Below are 18,190 nucleotides of genomic sequence, written 5' to 3'. Positions count from 1 at the left end.
GACTTTGAAGAAAAAAAGGGTAGGGGAGAGTGGGGAAAGTTGAGATGTTTTTTATACTCTCAAGGGAAATATAGTATTCTTTCTAACAAAGTTATCTACATCTATACTGTGTATTCGGAAAGTATTCAGACCATGTGACTTTCCACATTTTGTTGTGTTACAGCCTTATTCTAAAATTGATGAGATTGTTTGTTCCCCTTAGTCTACCTTTTCCCAGATCTGTGCCTTGACATAACCTTGTCTCGGAGCTCTACAGACAACTCCTTCGACCTCATGGCTTGATTTTTGGTCTGACATGCTCTGTCAACTTCAGGACCTTAGATCCACTGGTGTGTACCTTTTCAAAATCATGTCCAATCAATTGAAAATCATTGGTTGCCTCCAATTAAGTTGTAGAAACATCTCAATGGAAACAGGATGCACCGGAGCTCAATTTCAAATGTCAGAGCAACGAGTCTGAGTACTGATGTAAATAAGGTATTTCGGTTTTGAAATTTGAATACATTTGCAAAACTTTCTAAAAACCTGTTTTCCCATTGTCATTACGGGGTATTGATGAGGGAAAAAAATGATTTGATACATTTTAGAATAAGGCTGCATTGTAACAAAACGTGGATAAAGTCAAAGGGTCTGAATACTTTATGAATGCACTGTACATACATATATATATATGGTAAGTTTAGCTGCAGGACAGGGTAAGTTAAAACCTGTTATGGCAAGGCGATCCCCGAGGGGAACTCCACCCCCCCATTCAGCTGAAAAGGTGGCGCAGGGAATTCAAAAATATTCTTTAGAAATATTTAACTTTCACACATTAACAAGTCCAATACAGCAAATGAAAGATAAATATCTTGTTCATATACCCATCATGTCCGATTTTTTTAACTTCTTGCGACTCCAAACCCGTATCCGGGAGCGTAATCATAGCCTCCAGCTCATTACCATAACGCAACGTTTCCTATTCATGAAAATCGCAAATGAAATTAAATAAATATATTGTAACACAAGCTTAGCCTTTTGTTAATTAACCTCATGGCCCCACACGTACCTCTAGGGGTACCCTCCCCCACTGCTCAACTGACACAGTGGCGCACAGAACGCAAAAATATTCTTAGAAATATTTAACCTCCACACATTAACAAGTCCAATAGCTCAAATGAAAGATAAACACCTTGTTCATCTAGCCACCAAGTCAGATTTCTAAAATGTTTTACGGCGAAAACATAGCACATATTTATGTCAAACCACCACCAAAGATAGGCTAATTTACATAGCCATTTTGTAGAACAATAGATGCAATCACAAAAGCAGGATTAAAAGTAAAATAATTCACTAACCTTTTGAAAATCTTCATCAGATGACAGGAATAGGACATGTTATACAGTACATTTATGTTTTTTTCAATAATATGCTAATTATATCCATAAATCACGGTTTACATAGAAGGTCATGGCTAAAACATGCTACAACAATGCCTGGAGAAATTATGGTAACTCTGCCAGATAACAGAAATACACATCATAAACGCTCCTCCACAGAAACCCAAATTTAACACATAAATGTTCCCTTACCTTTGCTGTTCTTCCACCAGAAGACCTGGAAGGGTTTATACTTACCAAAAACAGCTTTAGTTTTGAAGTCTGTGTCTTTCGGTTATCAAACACGACATATTTCGGTTGAAATGCAGCCAAAAAGTAAAGTTAGTTCGCACCAAAACGTCGAAATTACATATTATATGTCGACTAAACTTGTCAAACTTGGTTCAGAACACAGCGTTAGCATGCTATATAGCTTCACCGCAATTCTCAGGACAAAGAGAAACACACGCATCGTTTAATCAATCTTGAAAGAGAGACAGCACAGCACAGGCGCAGATTGCGCGTGAAAGTAACCTGTATTCTCGCGCGACCGAAAGGTTTCGGTAGGTCATTAATCTCGTGAGCGTGCGATTCAAACAATGAGAAGCCCCATTGAAAGCGGACACCGCGCTGAAGGCATAGGAAGTGTTCCCAGGACCGTAGGTGCATGGGAAGGGTGGGGGCGATGACGTCAAAGTTGGGCCAACTTTTTGGATGACGAGAGAGTTTGGGAGAATGAGTGCCCTGAGAGTTCTGCTTTACTTACAGACATAATTTAAACGGTTTTAGAAGCTTTAGAGTGTTTTCTATTCAATAATATTTATTATATGCATATATTAGCAATTTTTTTACAGATTTTTTTTCTGTTTACTATGGGCACGCATTTCACCAACGGGGGCAGTATTCTGCCCTAGCCTTAACAGGTTTTAACAACACTGTCATCTCAGATTTTGAAAATATGCTTTTCAACCAAAGCTACACAAGCATTTGTGTAAGAGTATTGATAGCCTAGCATAGCATTAAGCCTAGCATTCAGCAGGCAACATTTTCACAAAAACAAGAAAACCATTCAAATAAAATCATTTACCTTTGAAGAACTTCGGATGTTTTCAATGACGAGACTCTTAGTTAGATAGCAAATGTACATTTTTTCAAAAAGATTATTTGTGTAGACGAAATAGCTCCGTTTTGTTCATCACGTTTGGCTAAGAAAAAGACCGGAAAATGCAGTCACTTACAACGGCAAACTTTTTTCCAAATTAGCTCCATAATATCGACAGAAACATGGCAAACGTTGTTTAGAATCAATCCTCAAGGTGTTTTTCACATATCTATTCGATGATAAATCATTTGTGGCAGTGGGTTTCTCATCAGAGGCAAGCGGAAAAATACTGCAGCTGGAGATTACGCAATAATTGCGACGGAGGACACCAAGCGACCACCTGGTAGATGTAGTCTCTTATGGTCAATCTTCCAATGATATGCCTACAAATACGTCACAATGCTGCAGACACCTTGTGGAAAACGTAAGCTGACTCCTAGCTCCTCCACAGCCATATAAGGAGTCACTGCCATGAGGCGGTTTAAAAAATGCGGCACTTCCTGATTGGATTTTTATCTGGGGTTTTTCTCTAACATCAGTTTCTGTGGCACTCACAGACAATATCTTTGCAGTTTTGGAAACGTCAGTGTTTTCTTTCCAAAGCTGTCAATTATATGCGTAGTCGAGCATCTTTTCGTGACAAAATATCTTGTTTAAAACGGGAACGTTTTTCATCAAAAAATTTAAATAGTGCACCCTAGTTATAAAAGGTTCAAATGTTTTACAGCGAAAACACAACATATATTTATGTTAGACCACCACCAAATCAAAGGAAAAAGGCAGCCATTTTTTCCAGCCAAAGATGGAGTCACAAAAGCAGGATTAGAGATAAAATGAATCACTAACCTTTTGAAAATCTTCGTCAGATGACACTCATATGAATGTTACACAATACATTTATGTTTTGTTCGATAATATGCATATTTATATCCACAAATCTCAGTTTACATTAACGCCATGTTCAGAAATGCCTCCAAAATATCCGGAGGAATTATAGAAAGCTACGCCAGATAACAGAAATACTCATCATACACATGTTCTACATATAATTAAAGATACACTGGTTCTTAATGCAACCGCTGTGTCAGATTTAAACGTTACGAAAAAAGTCTACCATGCAATAATCTGAGACAGCGCTCAGAAGTATTTCTCCGCCGTGTTGGATTCAACAGAAATTACATCATAAATATTCCCTAACCTTTGATGATCTTTCATCAGAATGCAGTGCAAGGAGTCCTAGTTCCACAATAAATCGTTGTTTTGTTCCATAATGTCCAATACTAGTGTCCAATTAGCTGCATTTGCTAGCACTTTTAGCTCACGTGCGCAAAAGCGGACGCTGGTCCAGGACAACTCGCACGAAAACTTCAAAAAGATATATTCCAGGTCGATAAAACTGGTCAAACTAAGTAGAGAATCAATCTTTAGGATGTTATTTTCATATATTTCCAATAACATTCCAACCGGATCATACGTTTTCAGCTGCAGCCAAATGGAACAACAATGGCACCCACAGAGAAATGCGCCACAGGGAAATTGCATTCTGCCAAGACCGTGACTATTTCCCCTCCCATTCGGTCAAAGTTCACACCAAAATCTCCATTCCACGTTCTACTGAATGAGGACATCCAGTGGAAGGCGTAGGAAGTGCTACCAGATCCATATCTTGTTGGGAAAGGAAGGTGATGACGTCAAAGTTGACCCACATTCAGAATTTCACTTCTTGTTTGGAAGATTGCCTGCCCTAGGAGTTCTGTTATACTCTCAGACATAATTCAAACAGTTTTAGAAACGTCAGAGTGTTTTCTATCCAATAGTGATAATAATATGCATATATTAGCAATCTAGGACAGAGTAGGATGCAGTTCACTATGTGCACGCAATTCAGCCAAAGTGAAAATACTGCCCCCTATCATCAACAAGTTTTAAGCCGCCTACACATCTGTTCTGAATGAAATGTAACTTCTATCTTTATTTTTTAAACACAATTCATTATAAATAACTTTTTGTCTTTTAATAATTGTAAGCATATTTTAACAACTAACAAACACTGCACTTTAACATTGTTGTTGCCTGGGAAGAAAACACTTCAATTTGCTAAACTTGCCATTGGCTCAACCATTGGCTTAGCTTATCCTATGGCCAGGCTCAACTTACCCCAAGGCAAACATTTTGACTATATTAGCCCACACAGCTACAAGGATGCAGTTTCATGTTAGGTTTAGGACCTCATATTGACATTTATGGAGACCCCAACTGATGTATAGAACAATCTTAAAATGATGTAATTTTCCGTTAGATACAGTGGCTTGTGAAAGTATTCACCCTCCTTGGCATTTTTCCTATTTTGTTGCCTTACAACCTGGAATTAAAATATACTTTTTGGGGGGGTTTGTATAATTTGATTTTCCCAACATACCACTTTGAAGATGCTATATATTTTTTGTGAAACAAACAAGAAATAAGACAAAACAAACAGAAAACTTGGGCATGCATATTTGTTCACCCCCCCCCCCCCCCAAAGCCAATATTTTGTAGAGCCACCTTTTGCAGCAATTACAGCAGAAAGTCTCTTGGGGTATGTCTCTATATGCTTGGCACATCTAACCACTGGGACTTTTGCCCATTCTTCAAGGCAAAACTGCTCCAGCTCCTCAAATTTAGTCTCATCTAACCAGAGTACCTTCTTCTTTTGGCAAACACCAAATGGGTTTGCTTATTTTTTTCTTTAAGCAATGGCTTTTTTCTGGCCACTCTTCCGTAAAGCCCAGCTCTGTGGAGTGTACGGCTTAAAGTGGTCCTATGAACAGATACTCCAATCTCCGCTGTGGAGCTTTGCAGCTCCTTCAGGGTTATCTTTGTTCTCTTTGTTGCCTCTCTGATTAATGACCTCCTTGCCTGGTCTGTGAGGTTTGGTGGGCTCTCTTGGCAGGTTTGTTGTGGTGCCATATTCTTTACATTTTTTGATAATGGATTTAGTGGTGTGCCTTGGGATGTTCAAAGTTTGTGATATTGTTTTATAACCCAACCCTGATCTGTTTGGAGAACTCCTTGGTCTTCATGGTGCCACTTGCTTGATGGTGCCCTTTGCTTAGTTGTGTTGCAGACTCTGGTGCCATTCAGAACTGGTGTATACAGTGCCTTGCGAAAGTATTCGGCCCCCTTGAACTTTGCGAGCTTTTGCCACATTTTAGGCTTCAAACATAAAGATATTAAACTGTATTTTTTTGTGAAGAATCAACAACACGTGGGACACAATCATGAAGTGGAACGACATTTATTTCAAAATTCAAACATTTTTAACAAATCAAAAACTGAAAAATTGGCCGTGCAAAATTATTCAGCCCCTTTACTTTCAGTGCAGCAAACTCTCTCCAGAAGTTCAGTGAGGATCTCTGAATGATCCAATGTTGACCTAAATGACTAATGATGATAAATACAATCCACCTGTGTGTAATCAAGTCTCCGTATAAATGCACCTGCACTGTGATAGTCTCAGAGGTCCGTTAAAAGCGCAGAGAGCATCATGAAGAACAAGGAACACACCAGGCAGGTCCGAGATACTGTTGTGAAGAAGTTTAAAGCCGGATTTGGATACAAAAATATTTCCCAAGCTTTAAACATCCCAAGGAGCACTGTGCAAGCGATAATATTGAAATGGAAGGAGTATCAGACCACTGCAAATCTACCAAGACCTGGCCGTCCCTCTAAACGTTCAGCTCATACAAGGAGAAGACTGATCAGAGATGCAGCCAAGAGGCCCATGATCACTCTGGATGAACTGCAGAGATCTACAGCTGAGGTGGGAGACTCTGTCCATAGGACAACAATAAGTCGTATATTGCACAAATCTGGCCTTTATGGAAGAGTGGCAAGAAGAAAGCCATTTCTTAAAGATATCCATAAAAAGTGTCGTTTAAAGTTTGCCACAAGCCACCTGGGAGACACACCAAACATGTGGATTACTATACATTTTCTCTCCTACTTCAGGCTTCTTCTTTGGACTTTATATGGTGGTTGGCAACCAAACTTAAGGTACATTACCATTACCGCTCTCATTACGTGCTCTGGTCAGATGAAACCAAAATTGAACTTTTTGGCAACAATGCAAAACGTTATGTTTGGTGTAAAAGCAACACAGCGCATCACCCTGAACACACCATCCCCACTGTCAAACATGGTGGTGGCAGCATCATGGTTTGGGCCTGCTTTTCTTCAGCAGGGACAGGGAAGATGGTTAAAATTGATGGGAAGATGGATGGAGCCAAATACAGGACCATCCTGGAAGAAAACCTGATGGAGTCTGCAAAAGACCTGAGACTGGGATGGAGATTTGTCTTCCAACAAGACAATTATCCAAAACATAAAGCAAAATCTACAATGGAATGGTTCAAAAATAAACATATCCAGGTGTTAGAATGGCCAAGTCAAAGTCCAGACCTGAATCCAATCGAGAATCTGTGGAAAGAACTGAAAACTGCTGTTCACAAATGCTCTCCATCCAACCTCACTGAGCTCGAGCTGTTTTGCAAGGAATGGGAAAAAATGTCAGTCTCTCGATGTGCAAAACTGATAGACATATCCCAAGCGACTTACGGCTGTAATCGCAGCAAAAGGTGGCGCTACAAAGTATTAACTTAAGGGGGCTGAATAATTTTGCACGCCCAATTTTAGAAAAAAGTTTGAAATATCCAATAAATGTCGTTCCACTTCATGATTGTGTCCCACTTGTTGTTGATTCTTCACCAAAAAATACAGTTTTATATCTTTATGTTTGAAGCCTGAAATGTGGCAAAAGGTCGCAAAGTTCAAGGGGGCCGAATACTTTCGCAAGGCACTGTATATACTGAGATCATGTGACAGATCATGTGACACTTAATTGCACACAGGTGGACTTTATTTAACAAATTATGTGACTTCTGAAGGTAATTGGTTGCACCAGAACTTATTTAGGGACTTCATAGCAAAGGGGTTGAATACATATGCATGCCCCAATTTTCTGTTTTTTTGGTTCTTTTTTTTCATTACACTTCACCAATTTGGACTATTTTGTGTATGTCCATTCCATGAAATCCAAATAAAAATCAATTTAAATGACAGGTTGTATTGCAACAAAATAGGAAAAATGCCAAGGGGGTGAATACTTTTGCAAGGCATCATGAAACACTTAACACAAATTAATTTGACATAGTTAAAATATATATTTGTTTTACCTTACTTGCTTACCACTTTTTTCATGTGGTTTCTTCCTTCTCAGACTTCATAAAATGATGACCTCTTCCTAAATATTTGGTCAAATTATTAATTCTGTGTGTGGTTTCCTAGAAACATAGGTTGCTCAACTTACCCCTTTGGCTTCACTAACCCCACTCCCCGTTAGTAGTCACCAGTGAATGTTTCTCGCCAACCAGGTGATCCTGACATATTGCATGTGAAAAAGGTGGACTTTGTATACATTTTTGCGATGGTCATAAACTGCACAGTACAAATGGAGAAAGAATTTGAGAAAATTAGCATCATTGTGAGCCTTAATGCTTTTTGGGACTTCACAGCAGAGGTCTTGCAAGGAATCCTGTCGAGTTGATTTTGATTGGACTGTGACTGAAGGAGAAGGATTGGTCTATTTTTTTTGTTATTTTGTGTGATGTTGTTTCCACCCCCACACACCTTTCTCGTTCACTACCCCATCCTGTAGGTGGGGTCAGTACACCTTTTAAATTCTAGTCTGCCATAAACCTTCACAGAAAAAGAAGGCAATGTGTCTGCGACTGCACAGAACTCCAACAAGTACTGAACTTCGACACAGACACGCGAGGAGCTCCCAAGGACCAAACAGCAAAGAAAAACATTGAATGGAAATACCTCATGAGTTAGCAAATGTTTGTGTTCAAATTCTACTCCTCATTTTTGGATATAGATTTAAGACAGAATGAAAGCAAATCTCTAACATATCACATCATATGCTTCAGCAAAGATTGTTATATGATCCCATGACATTTGGTAGAAATATCTGCCTCTTCTCAATTGGACACAAGTCCGTCCTCTCCTTGACTTCTCCGCCTTCCTCTCTGTGACCCAGAAAAATAGAAGTGGTCGACCATATGTAGGAGAGAGTCAATTTGTTATAAGGTGAAAGTAGGAGTTTGCGCCTGTCCTTGAGTGCGGAGAAAAGCATGCACACATTTAGAAATGATACGCTACTTAATCATTTTATCTATAAAATGTATGGCACCGAGTCAGGTGGGTGTCCACCCCAAAGTGCTACATGTCATGGTCTCGGTCAATGAGTGAGAAGATTTGAAATAGACACAATGCTGGTGCACTTATTGTTGGATTACTTTATGGAGAATCAAATATTTATTTTAACAATGGAACATTTTCTAAATTCAAACTGACCCCGTGCAACTTGACACAGATATTTTATAAGACTCCTGTTTCTTAGAATCATGGAAGAAGACGACATCGCAAAAATTCTCTGTGCTACACCAAACTGTACCTATCCTGTAACTTCCAGTATTGGATTCCAAAATCTTTGGTTAAATCACATTATCTGGTGTAAAAATCTGTAGCCAAGAAAACTGCAATTCTCAAGAAACATACAGTACGTTCAGGTGATACTTGTAAAGCTGTGGAAGGAGTGCCATTCAGCTCCTCATGAGTCATCTGCTTGAATTCCAGCAGAGGGATACAGTTCATGGGATACCATGACACACGCAGGCAAAATAATTACGTTTCTTTAATCTAGAATCCATTCCAAGAAGAAGCCCAGGCACCACACGGCAGTATCTATTTGCCGAGGAAAATATGTTTATAGTAAAACCAGCTTCAGTTTTAGAGATTTACCAAATAAATGGTTTTATTGTCACCGTCAGTGGTGTATAGGTGAGGACGGAGTCAAGCGCAAGGAAACAGAACTGAGTAAAAATAACGTACTTTACTCGGGAAAAATAAACAGTACAATACATCCATGTAGGGATAACAAACCCTAACACACAAGACTAACACAAAACATAATGAGAACCAGATGGTTAAATAGGGAAATAATAATTGCGTAATGGGAACCAAGTGTACAATCAAGACATAACAAATGGAAAAAGAAATGTGGATTGGTGGCAGCTAGAAAGCCGGTGACGACGACCGCCGAACGCCGCCCGAACAAGGAGAGGCATCAACTTCGGCGGAAGTCGTGACATTTATGATTGTTCCTCATTACTGTTTGCTAGTAAACTTGGCTAGCTAGCTTTCTGGAAATGCCATAATTGTTATTTACATCTTTTTGGAATCCTGTCTTGCGTTATGCCTATAATTTTGTGAGATTGAAATGCATCCACATTCATAACCAATGTCAACCATCGTCAATTATGTTACATAGCTAGCTAGTAAAATTATTTACAGTTGCTAACATTACACATTTGCTCACATGTTACAAATACAAGTTAGCAGGCGCCAGGCTAACTAGCTAGCCAACTCCAGTCATGTGCTAACGTTTGCTGGTAAACCTACCTTTAGGTGGCTGGTTGTAACATTGTTGCTTGCTGTTTAGCAGCTAGCCATATTTACGACTAAAAAGAGAAGAGGTTTTACAATCGAGATACTAAAGATCTCTTATAGTTTTAGTCATAGATATGGCTACTGGTAGTTGTTTAGCTAGCTAACTTAGTTAACCAGCTACCTAGTTAGCTAAATTAGCAAACAGAAAAATAATCGGATTTCCCCTCACTCTAACTGTCAAGACTTCCGCCGAGGTCGGTCCCTCTCCTTGTTCGGGCGGCGTTCGGCGGTCTTCTAGCCATCGCCGATCCACCTTTCATTTTCTATTTGTTTTGTCTTGTTTTCCCGCACACCTGGTTTACATTCCCTCATTACTCTTCTTGCATATAACCCTCTGTTTCCCCCCATGTCTGTGTGTGGAATTGTTATATGTAAATGTATGTGTACTCCAGGCTGGTTTGCGGCGAGTTATTGTAACCCGTGTGGGTTTAGTTTTCTTAGTACCTACGGAGAGTGTTTTGTTCGCCTCAATAAAGGGCTCCGTTTGCTACCCATTTCTGCTCTCCTGCACCTGACTTCCCTGCAGCCAGTTACGCACTCCTTTACACTAACAAGTAGTATGTTAGCCAGAAATACACACTATGGGTTTCAGTAGATGAAATAAAGTTAGCTAGGTGCCTTGCTGAATAAATAACTTACTTAGCTAGGCACCGTATTTGTATATGTGACCTCTTGGTTCTGACATCGGCTGTAGCTGAGCTTCTAAAGTTAGCTAAATCCAACGCTTTCATTTCGAATCTTCTTCGCTATATTGCAGTTAAAACATGTATGGTTGAATGTCACCATGTAGCTAATAGAGGTTCCATTGTCGAATTCGTGTTCATGAGAGGAATCACTTGAAGCCGTTGCATCTGGACAGTTTCCCCCAAAGGATTGTTGTTAGTGTCCGCCTCCTTTTCAAAAAAGCCCACCTTGGGGAGGGACGGGGGCCAGAGCATGAAGCACCACCCAACACAAGTTGTAGTCTTTCAGAGACTGGAAGAAATGTTTCTGCTTGTATATTTAGCAGAGAATCTGCCGATAGGAATATTGCTGAAAGACTGAATGGCTCTATTGAACAAGGACAACCATATCTACACCCACAAAAATGTATAATGCAATCAGTGTAACACAGACTCCCCCCAAACCATCAATACACTGGAAGTCGTCACAGTGTGTATCATTCAGCGAGCGAATCCCTGACCTACCTTCCTGGCCTGCCACATCTCACTGTCCTAGAAACGATTCAGACATTATGAAAACAAGCCCTGATTCCCCCAGTGTGAAATTTCCCTTTAAATGTTTTGAAAAACCGCCCTGCTTCTAAATGTTCTGAACACTTGCTCCTTCTCATAAAACCTTACTTTGTTTACTCTCTGAGGCTGACATTGAACATTGTCTTTAAACACACACACAGACATGCTGAGTATTTCCTATATGTGTGTATGTTGCAGTGCGGAGCAGGAGCAAGCGATGTTGTGGAGTGTGGGTTTTGGTGGCAGGATGACTGTGGCCAAGCTCCTCCTATTCTTCTTCATCCTCCACACGTTTTGCGAAGGTGAGTCCCCACTACTTACTTTCCTTCCATCCATCACACTCCGCTCCTTATTCTCTCTTTTCTCCTCCCTCTTCTCTACCCTTTTATTCTTACTCTCTCTTACTCTCTTCTCTGAACCCCTATTTTTTACCCTCTGTGTAAATGTTTTCTTTGTTTTACATTTCTATTATTCTCCCCCTTATCACTTCCTGTCTCTCTAGTCAAGCTTTCTTCATCTACACCTGATGATCGATGTGGCACAATTTGTCTGTTTGATTCATGTTTGTGTGTGTGCGTGCATGCGTGCGTGTGTGTGTGTGTATGTTTGTGTGTGTGTTTGAGTGTGTTGTGAATTACGATGCCGTGTAAACTGGTTGTGACAGCATTGCTGTGACAGGCAGGAGACACGTCCAATCACACCCACTGCTGATGCTGCAGGGGAAAGTTATTATGTGAATGCCACGACCTCTTTAGATCAACCCCAATGATTTTATAAAGGGCTTACACTCTCTGGATTCAAATCACATTTTATTTGTCATTTGTGCTGAATACAAGCCCTTAACCAACAATGTCGTTTTAAGACAAATAAGTTAAGAAAATATTTACTAAATAAATGAAAGTTTAAAAAATAAAAGTAACACAATAAAATAACAATAGCGAGGGTATATACAGGGGAGGGGGTATTTGGTCTTTTGGTATCTAGTTAGGATCCCCAATAGCTGTTGCAAAAGCAGCAGCTACTCTTCCTGGGGTCCACACAAAACATGACATAATACAGAACATTAATAGACAAGAATAGAATGACATACATTTTTAAAGGCACACGTAGCCTACATATCAATACATACACACAAACTATCTAGGTCAAATAGGGGAGAGTTGTTGTGCCGTGAGGTGTTGCTTTCTATGTTTTTTGAAAGCAGGTTTGCTGTTTATTTGAGCAATATGAGATGGAAAGGAGTTTCATCCAATAATGGCTCTATATAATACTGTATGCTTTCTTGAATTTGTTCTGGATTTGGGGACTGTGAAAAGACCCCTGGTGGCATGCCTGGTGCCGTAAGTTTGTGTGTCAGAGCTGTCTTTAAGTTGACTATGCAAACAATAAGAAGTGATGCAGCCAGTCTCTCCTCAGCTCTTAGCCAAGAGAGACTGTCATGCATAGTATTTATATCAGCCCTCTAATTACAATGAAGAGCAAGACGTGCCACTCTGTTCTGGGCCAGCTGCAGCTTAACTACAGTCAGTCTTTCCTTGCAAAACTCGACCACACGACTGGTCAATAATCAAGATAAGACAAAACTAGAGCCTGCAGAACTTGCTTTTTGGAGTGCAGTGTCAAAAAAGCAGAGCGTATCTTTATTTCGGACAGACCTCTCCCCATCATTACAACCAGTGAATCTACAGTGCAATCGGAAAGTATTCAGACCCCTTGACTTTTTCCACATTTTGTTACGTTACAGCCTTATTCTAAAATGTATCAAATAGTTTTTTTCTTTCAATCATTAATCTACAAACAAAATCCCTTAATGACAAAACAAAAACAGGTTTTTAGAATTGTTTGCAAAAAAAACACAAAACCCCCCGGAAATATCACATTTACATAAGTATTCAGACCATTTACTCAGTCGTTTGTTGACGCACCTTGGGCAGTGATTACAGCCTAGTCGCTTGGCATTCAGGCCAAATAATTCAATCTTGGTTTCATCAGACCAGAGAATCTTGTTTCTTATGAGAGTCTTTAGATGCCTTTAGGCAAACTCCAAATGGGCGGTCATGTGCCTTTTTTACTGAGGATTGGCTTCCGTCTGGCCTCTCTACCATAAAGGCCTGACAGGTGGAGTGCTGCAGAGATGATTGTCCTTCTGTAAGGTTCTTATATCTCCATAGAGGAACTCTGGAGCTCTGTCAGAGTGTCCATCGGGTTCTTGGTCACCTCCCTGACCAAGGCCCTTCTCCACCGATTGCTCAGTTTGGTCGTGGAGCCAGCTCTAGGAAGAGTCTTGGTGGTTCCAAACGGCTTCTATTTAAGAATGATGGAGGCCACTGTGTTCTTGGGGACCTTCAATAAGGCAGAAATGTTTTGGTACCGTTCCTTTTCGACACAAGCCTGTCTTGGAGCTCTACAGACAATTCCTTCGACCTCATGGTATCACGTTTTAGGGAAGACCCAGATGCAGACAGTGTCGAAATAACAACGTTTATTACTGGGAACAGTGGGCCGGCAAATCGACAGGTCAGCTCCAGATCAGAGTATAAAAACAGAACAGCAGGCAGTCTCAGGGTCAGGGCAGGCAGAGATCAATAATCTAGTGGGATGTGACTAGGTACAGAATGGCAAGCAGAATGGTCAAAACCAGGAACTAGAAACAAACATGAGCAAGGGGAGAAACACTGGTAGGCTTGACAATCAAAACGAACTGGCAACAGACCACAGAGAGCACAGGTATAAATACACTGGGGATAATGGTAAAGATGTGCGACACCTGGAGGGGGGTGGAGGCAAGCACAAAGACAGGTGAAACAGATCAGGGTGTGATATCAGGACAGAGATCATCAACCTCGGATTAGACAAATATTTTTTCTTCAACAAGCAGGACGCACAGGATGTACTTCAGACACCCGACAAGGCCAAAATCCCTGTCATTGGCAAGAGAAAGAGAGGCAGGTACAGAGGACACAGAGCGGGGTGCCTCTTAAGGACCTGCCAACGGCGAGTGGGAAACCTGCCTTTTACCGTCAGTATTACTTGCCAACGTACACTCATTGGACAGTAAATTAGGTGAAACACAAGAGGTTAAAGTTTTTGATGTCCCGTTGGTAGGATATTCGTGATCGTGACCTCTTATGTTTCACCGTATAGTGGCTAAATGACGACATGGATATTCAGCTTGTGGGATATATGCTGCACTGGCTAGATAGAACCGCACACAGGTAAGACGAGGGGGGGCAGTCTGTGCATATTTGTAAACAACATCTGGTGCACAATCTAAGGAAGTCTCCAGATTTTGTTCGCCTGAAGTAGAGTATCTAATGATAAGCTGTAGACCACACTATTTGCCAAGAGTGTTTTCGTCTATATTTTTCCTGGCTGTTTATTTATCACCACAGACAGATGCTCGCACTAAGACCGCACTCAGTCAACTGTATAAGGAAATAAGCAAACAGCAAACCGCTCACCCAGAGGCGGCGCTCCTAGTGGCCGGGGACTTTAATGCAGGGAAACTTAAATCAGTTTTACCTAATATGTATCAGCATATTAAATGTTCAACCAGAGGGAATTCTGGTCCTTTACTCCACACAGAGATGCATACAGAGCTCTCCCTCACCCTCCATTTGGCAAATCTGACCACAATTCTATCCTCCTCATTCCTGCTTACAAGCAAAAATTAAAGCAGGAATCACCAGTGACTCGGGCTATAAAAAAGTGGTCAAATGAAGCAGATGCTAAACTAAAGGACTGTTTTGCTAGCACAAACTTGAATATATTCCAATGGCATTGAGGAGTACACCACATCAGTCACTGGCTTTACCAATAAGTGCATCAAGGACGTCATCCCCACAGTGACTTTACGTACATACCCCAACCAGAAGCCATGGATTACAGGCAAACATTCACACTGAGCTAAAGGGTAGAGCTGCCACTTTCAAGGTGTGGGACTCTATCCCAGAAGCTTATAAGAAATCCTGCTATGCCCTCCAACGAACCATCAAACAGGCAAAGCGCAAATACAGGACTAAGATTGAATCGTACTACACCGGTTCCGATTCTAGTCTTATGCGGCAGGGCCTACAAACCTTTACAGACTACAAAGGGAGTCCCATCCAAGAGCTGCCCAGTGACACGAGCCTACCAGACGAGCTAAATCACTTCTATGCTCGCTTCGAGGCAAGCAATACTGAGGCATGCATGAGAGCATGAGCTGTTTCAGACAACTGTGTGATCACGCTCTCCATAGCTGACGTGAGTAAGACCTTTAAACAGGTCAACATTCATAAGGCCGCGGGGCCAGACGGATTACAAGGACGTGTGCTCCGGGCGTGTGATGACCAACTGGCAGGTGTCTTCACTAACATTTTCAACATGTCCCTGACTGAGTCTGTAATACCAACATGTTTCAAGCAGACCACCATAGTCCCTGTGCACAAGAACACAAAGGCAAACTGCCTAAATGACTACAGACCCGTAGCACTCACGTCCTTAGCCATGAAGTGCTTTGAAAGGCTGGTAATGGCTCACATTAACACCATTATCCCAGAAATCCCTAGACCCACTCCAATTTCATACTGCCCAAACAGATCCACAGTTGATGCAATCTCTATTGCACTCCACACTTCCCTTTCCCACCTGGACACAAGGTACACCTATGTTTGAATGCTACTCATTGACTACAGCTCAGCGTTCAACACAATAGTGCCCTCAAACCTCATCACTAAGCTAAGGATCCTGGGACTAAACACCTCCCTTTGCAACTGGTTCCTGGACTTCCTGATGGGCCGCCCCCAGGTGGTGAGGGTAGGTAGCAACAGTATGTACATAGTACATAGTTAAATTATAGTTGACTATGCATATGTGATAAACAGAGAGTAAAAGCAGCATAAAAGAGGGGTTGGCGGTTGGGGGGTGGCAGGACATAATGCAGATAGTACGGGTAGCCATCATTACATTGGCTACCCGTCCGCCAACCCCGTCCGCCCATCCGCCAACCCCTCTTTTACGCTGCTTCTACTCTCTGTTTACCTGTCATATATGCATAGTCACTTTAACTATACCTACAAGTACATACTGCCTCAATTAGTCCAAGTAACCGATGCCTGTATTTAGCCTTGCTACTGTTATTTTCTTTATCTATTGTTCTCCTAATACCTAGTTTCTACTTAAAAATTGCCCTGTTGATCAGTAAGCATTTCACTGTAAGGTCTATCTATACCTGTTGTTTCAGCGCACATGACAAATAAATGTTGATTTGATTTGACACCTGGCTTGGTTTCTGCTCTGACATGCACTCTCAACTGTGGAACATTATATAAAACAGTTGTGTGTGTAACAACTGCTTAACACTATGGGCTACTTTAAGCTTAAACTCTATTGAACCAGTTAGATTCGCTACTAGAGCAGTAGGGAGAAATGCAAACCACACAACTGAATAATTTATGAAAAGAATGCCGGCTTGTATTTGGTAAATTCGGTATTTGGTAAATATTAATATGAAACTTGTACAATGAGCTCAATATGAATTCAAAACATCAACATTACAATATACTTAGATATTGGCCATATATCCCACCTATAGTTTACTAGGCTGCATCCAACTCTATTTGAATCTGATGGTAGCTCACATTTCAATGTGCATAGTTCAATATAAATAGAATAAACATGAATCCACAGAAAAACACAACCCAATTCACAAATACTGACTTATAAACCACTATGAGATGGAATCAAATGTGAGTGACTGTGCATATTAATAAACACTTTAAGGTACTTAAATATGGTATGTTCTTATTACATTCAAAAAACCTAAACAAACAGGATCACACAATATATATATATGTGTACCTTTCATATAAACATTAATATAGCTCTTAGCTATAATCTCTTACATGAATAAGAAAATAAAGCTGATTCAAGAGACAAAATTACTTGACATTACCTTAGATTGTAAACTGTCATGGTCAAAACATATACAGTGCCTTCGGAAAGTATTCAGACCCCTTGACTTTTTCCACATTTTGTTATGTTACAGCCTTATACTAAAATGTATTAAATAAAAACAAGTATCTATATCCACAGTAAAACGAGTCCTATATCAACATAACCTGAAAGGGCGCTCAACAAGGAAGAAGCAACTGTTCCAAAACTGCCATAAAGACAGACTACGGTTTGCAACTGCACATGGGGACAAAGATTGTACTTTTTGGAGAAATGTCCTCTGGTCTGATGAAACAAAAATAGAACTGTTTGGCCATAATGACCATTGTTATGCTTGGAGGGAAAAGGGGTAGGCTTGCACTTCACAAAATAGATGGCATCATGAGGTAGGAAAATTATTTGGATATATTGAAGCAACATCTCAAGACATAATATATATCCAAAATGTCAATTTATTTGGCACGTTTGATCCAGAAAAACACCGCTTCCAACTTACTACAAAATATGTCAAAAGTTACCTGTAAACTTTGCCAAAACATTTCAAACTACTTTTGTTATACAACTTTAGGTCTTTCTAAACACACAGTGGGGCAAAAAAGTATTTAGTCAGCCACCAATTGTGCAAGTTCTCCCACTTAAAAAGATGAGATAGGTAGACTTCAACTATGACAGACAAAATGAGAAGAAAAAAATCCAGAAAATCACATTGTAGGATTTTGAATGAATTTATTTGCAAATTATGGTGGAAAATAAGTATTTGGTCACCTACAAACAAGCAAGATTTCTGGCTCTCACAGACCTGTAACTTCTTCTTTAAGAGGCTCCTCTGTCCTCCACTCGTTACCTGTATTAATGGCACCTGTTTGAACTTGTTATCAGTATAAAATCTCCTGTCCACAACCTCAAACAGTCACACTCCAAACTCCACTATGGCCAAGACCAAAGAGCTGTCAAAGGACACCACAAACAAAATGGTAGACCTGCAACCAGGCTGGGAAGACTGAATCTGC

At 40.5% G+C, this 18,190-nt stretch overlaps 1 protein-coding gene across 1 annotated transcript in view; it reads left to right on the top strand.

The window, feature by feature from the left end:
* The window catches only part of LOC109889705 (cadherin-23), a 648,086-nt gene that overhangs the window by 34,223 nt on the left and 595,673 nt on the right, over positions 1–18,190 (top strand). Inside the window, exon 2 of the mRNA XM_031823245.1 lies at positions 11,445–11,548. Coding sequence (XP_031679105.1) covers positions 11,464–11,548 — 85 coding nt within the window. The 5' untranslated portion in view covers positions 11,445–11,463. The remainder of the gene's footprint in view (positions 1–11,444; positions 11,549–18,190) is intronic.

This window comes from Oncorhynchus kisutch, linkage group LG4 (assembly GCF_002021735.2).
Source record: "Oncorhynchus kisutch isolate 150728-3 linkage group LG4, Okis_V2, whole genome shotgun sequence".
NCBI lineage: Eukaryota > Metazoa > Chordata > Actinopteri > Salmoniformes > Salmonidae > Oncorhynchus > Oncorhynchus kisutch.
Note: the sequence above shows the minus strand (reverse complement) of the source record. Positions and strands in the feature narration are given on the sequence as shown.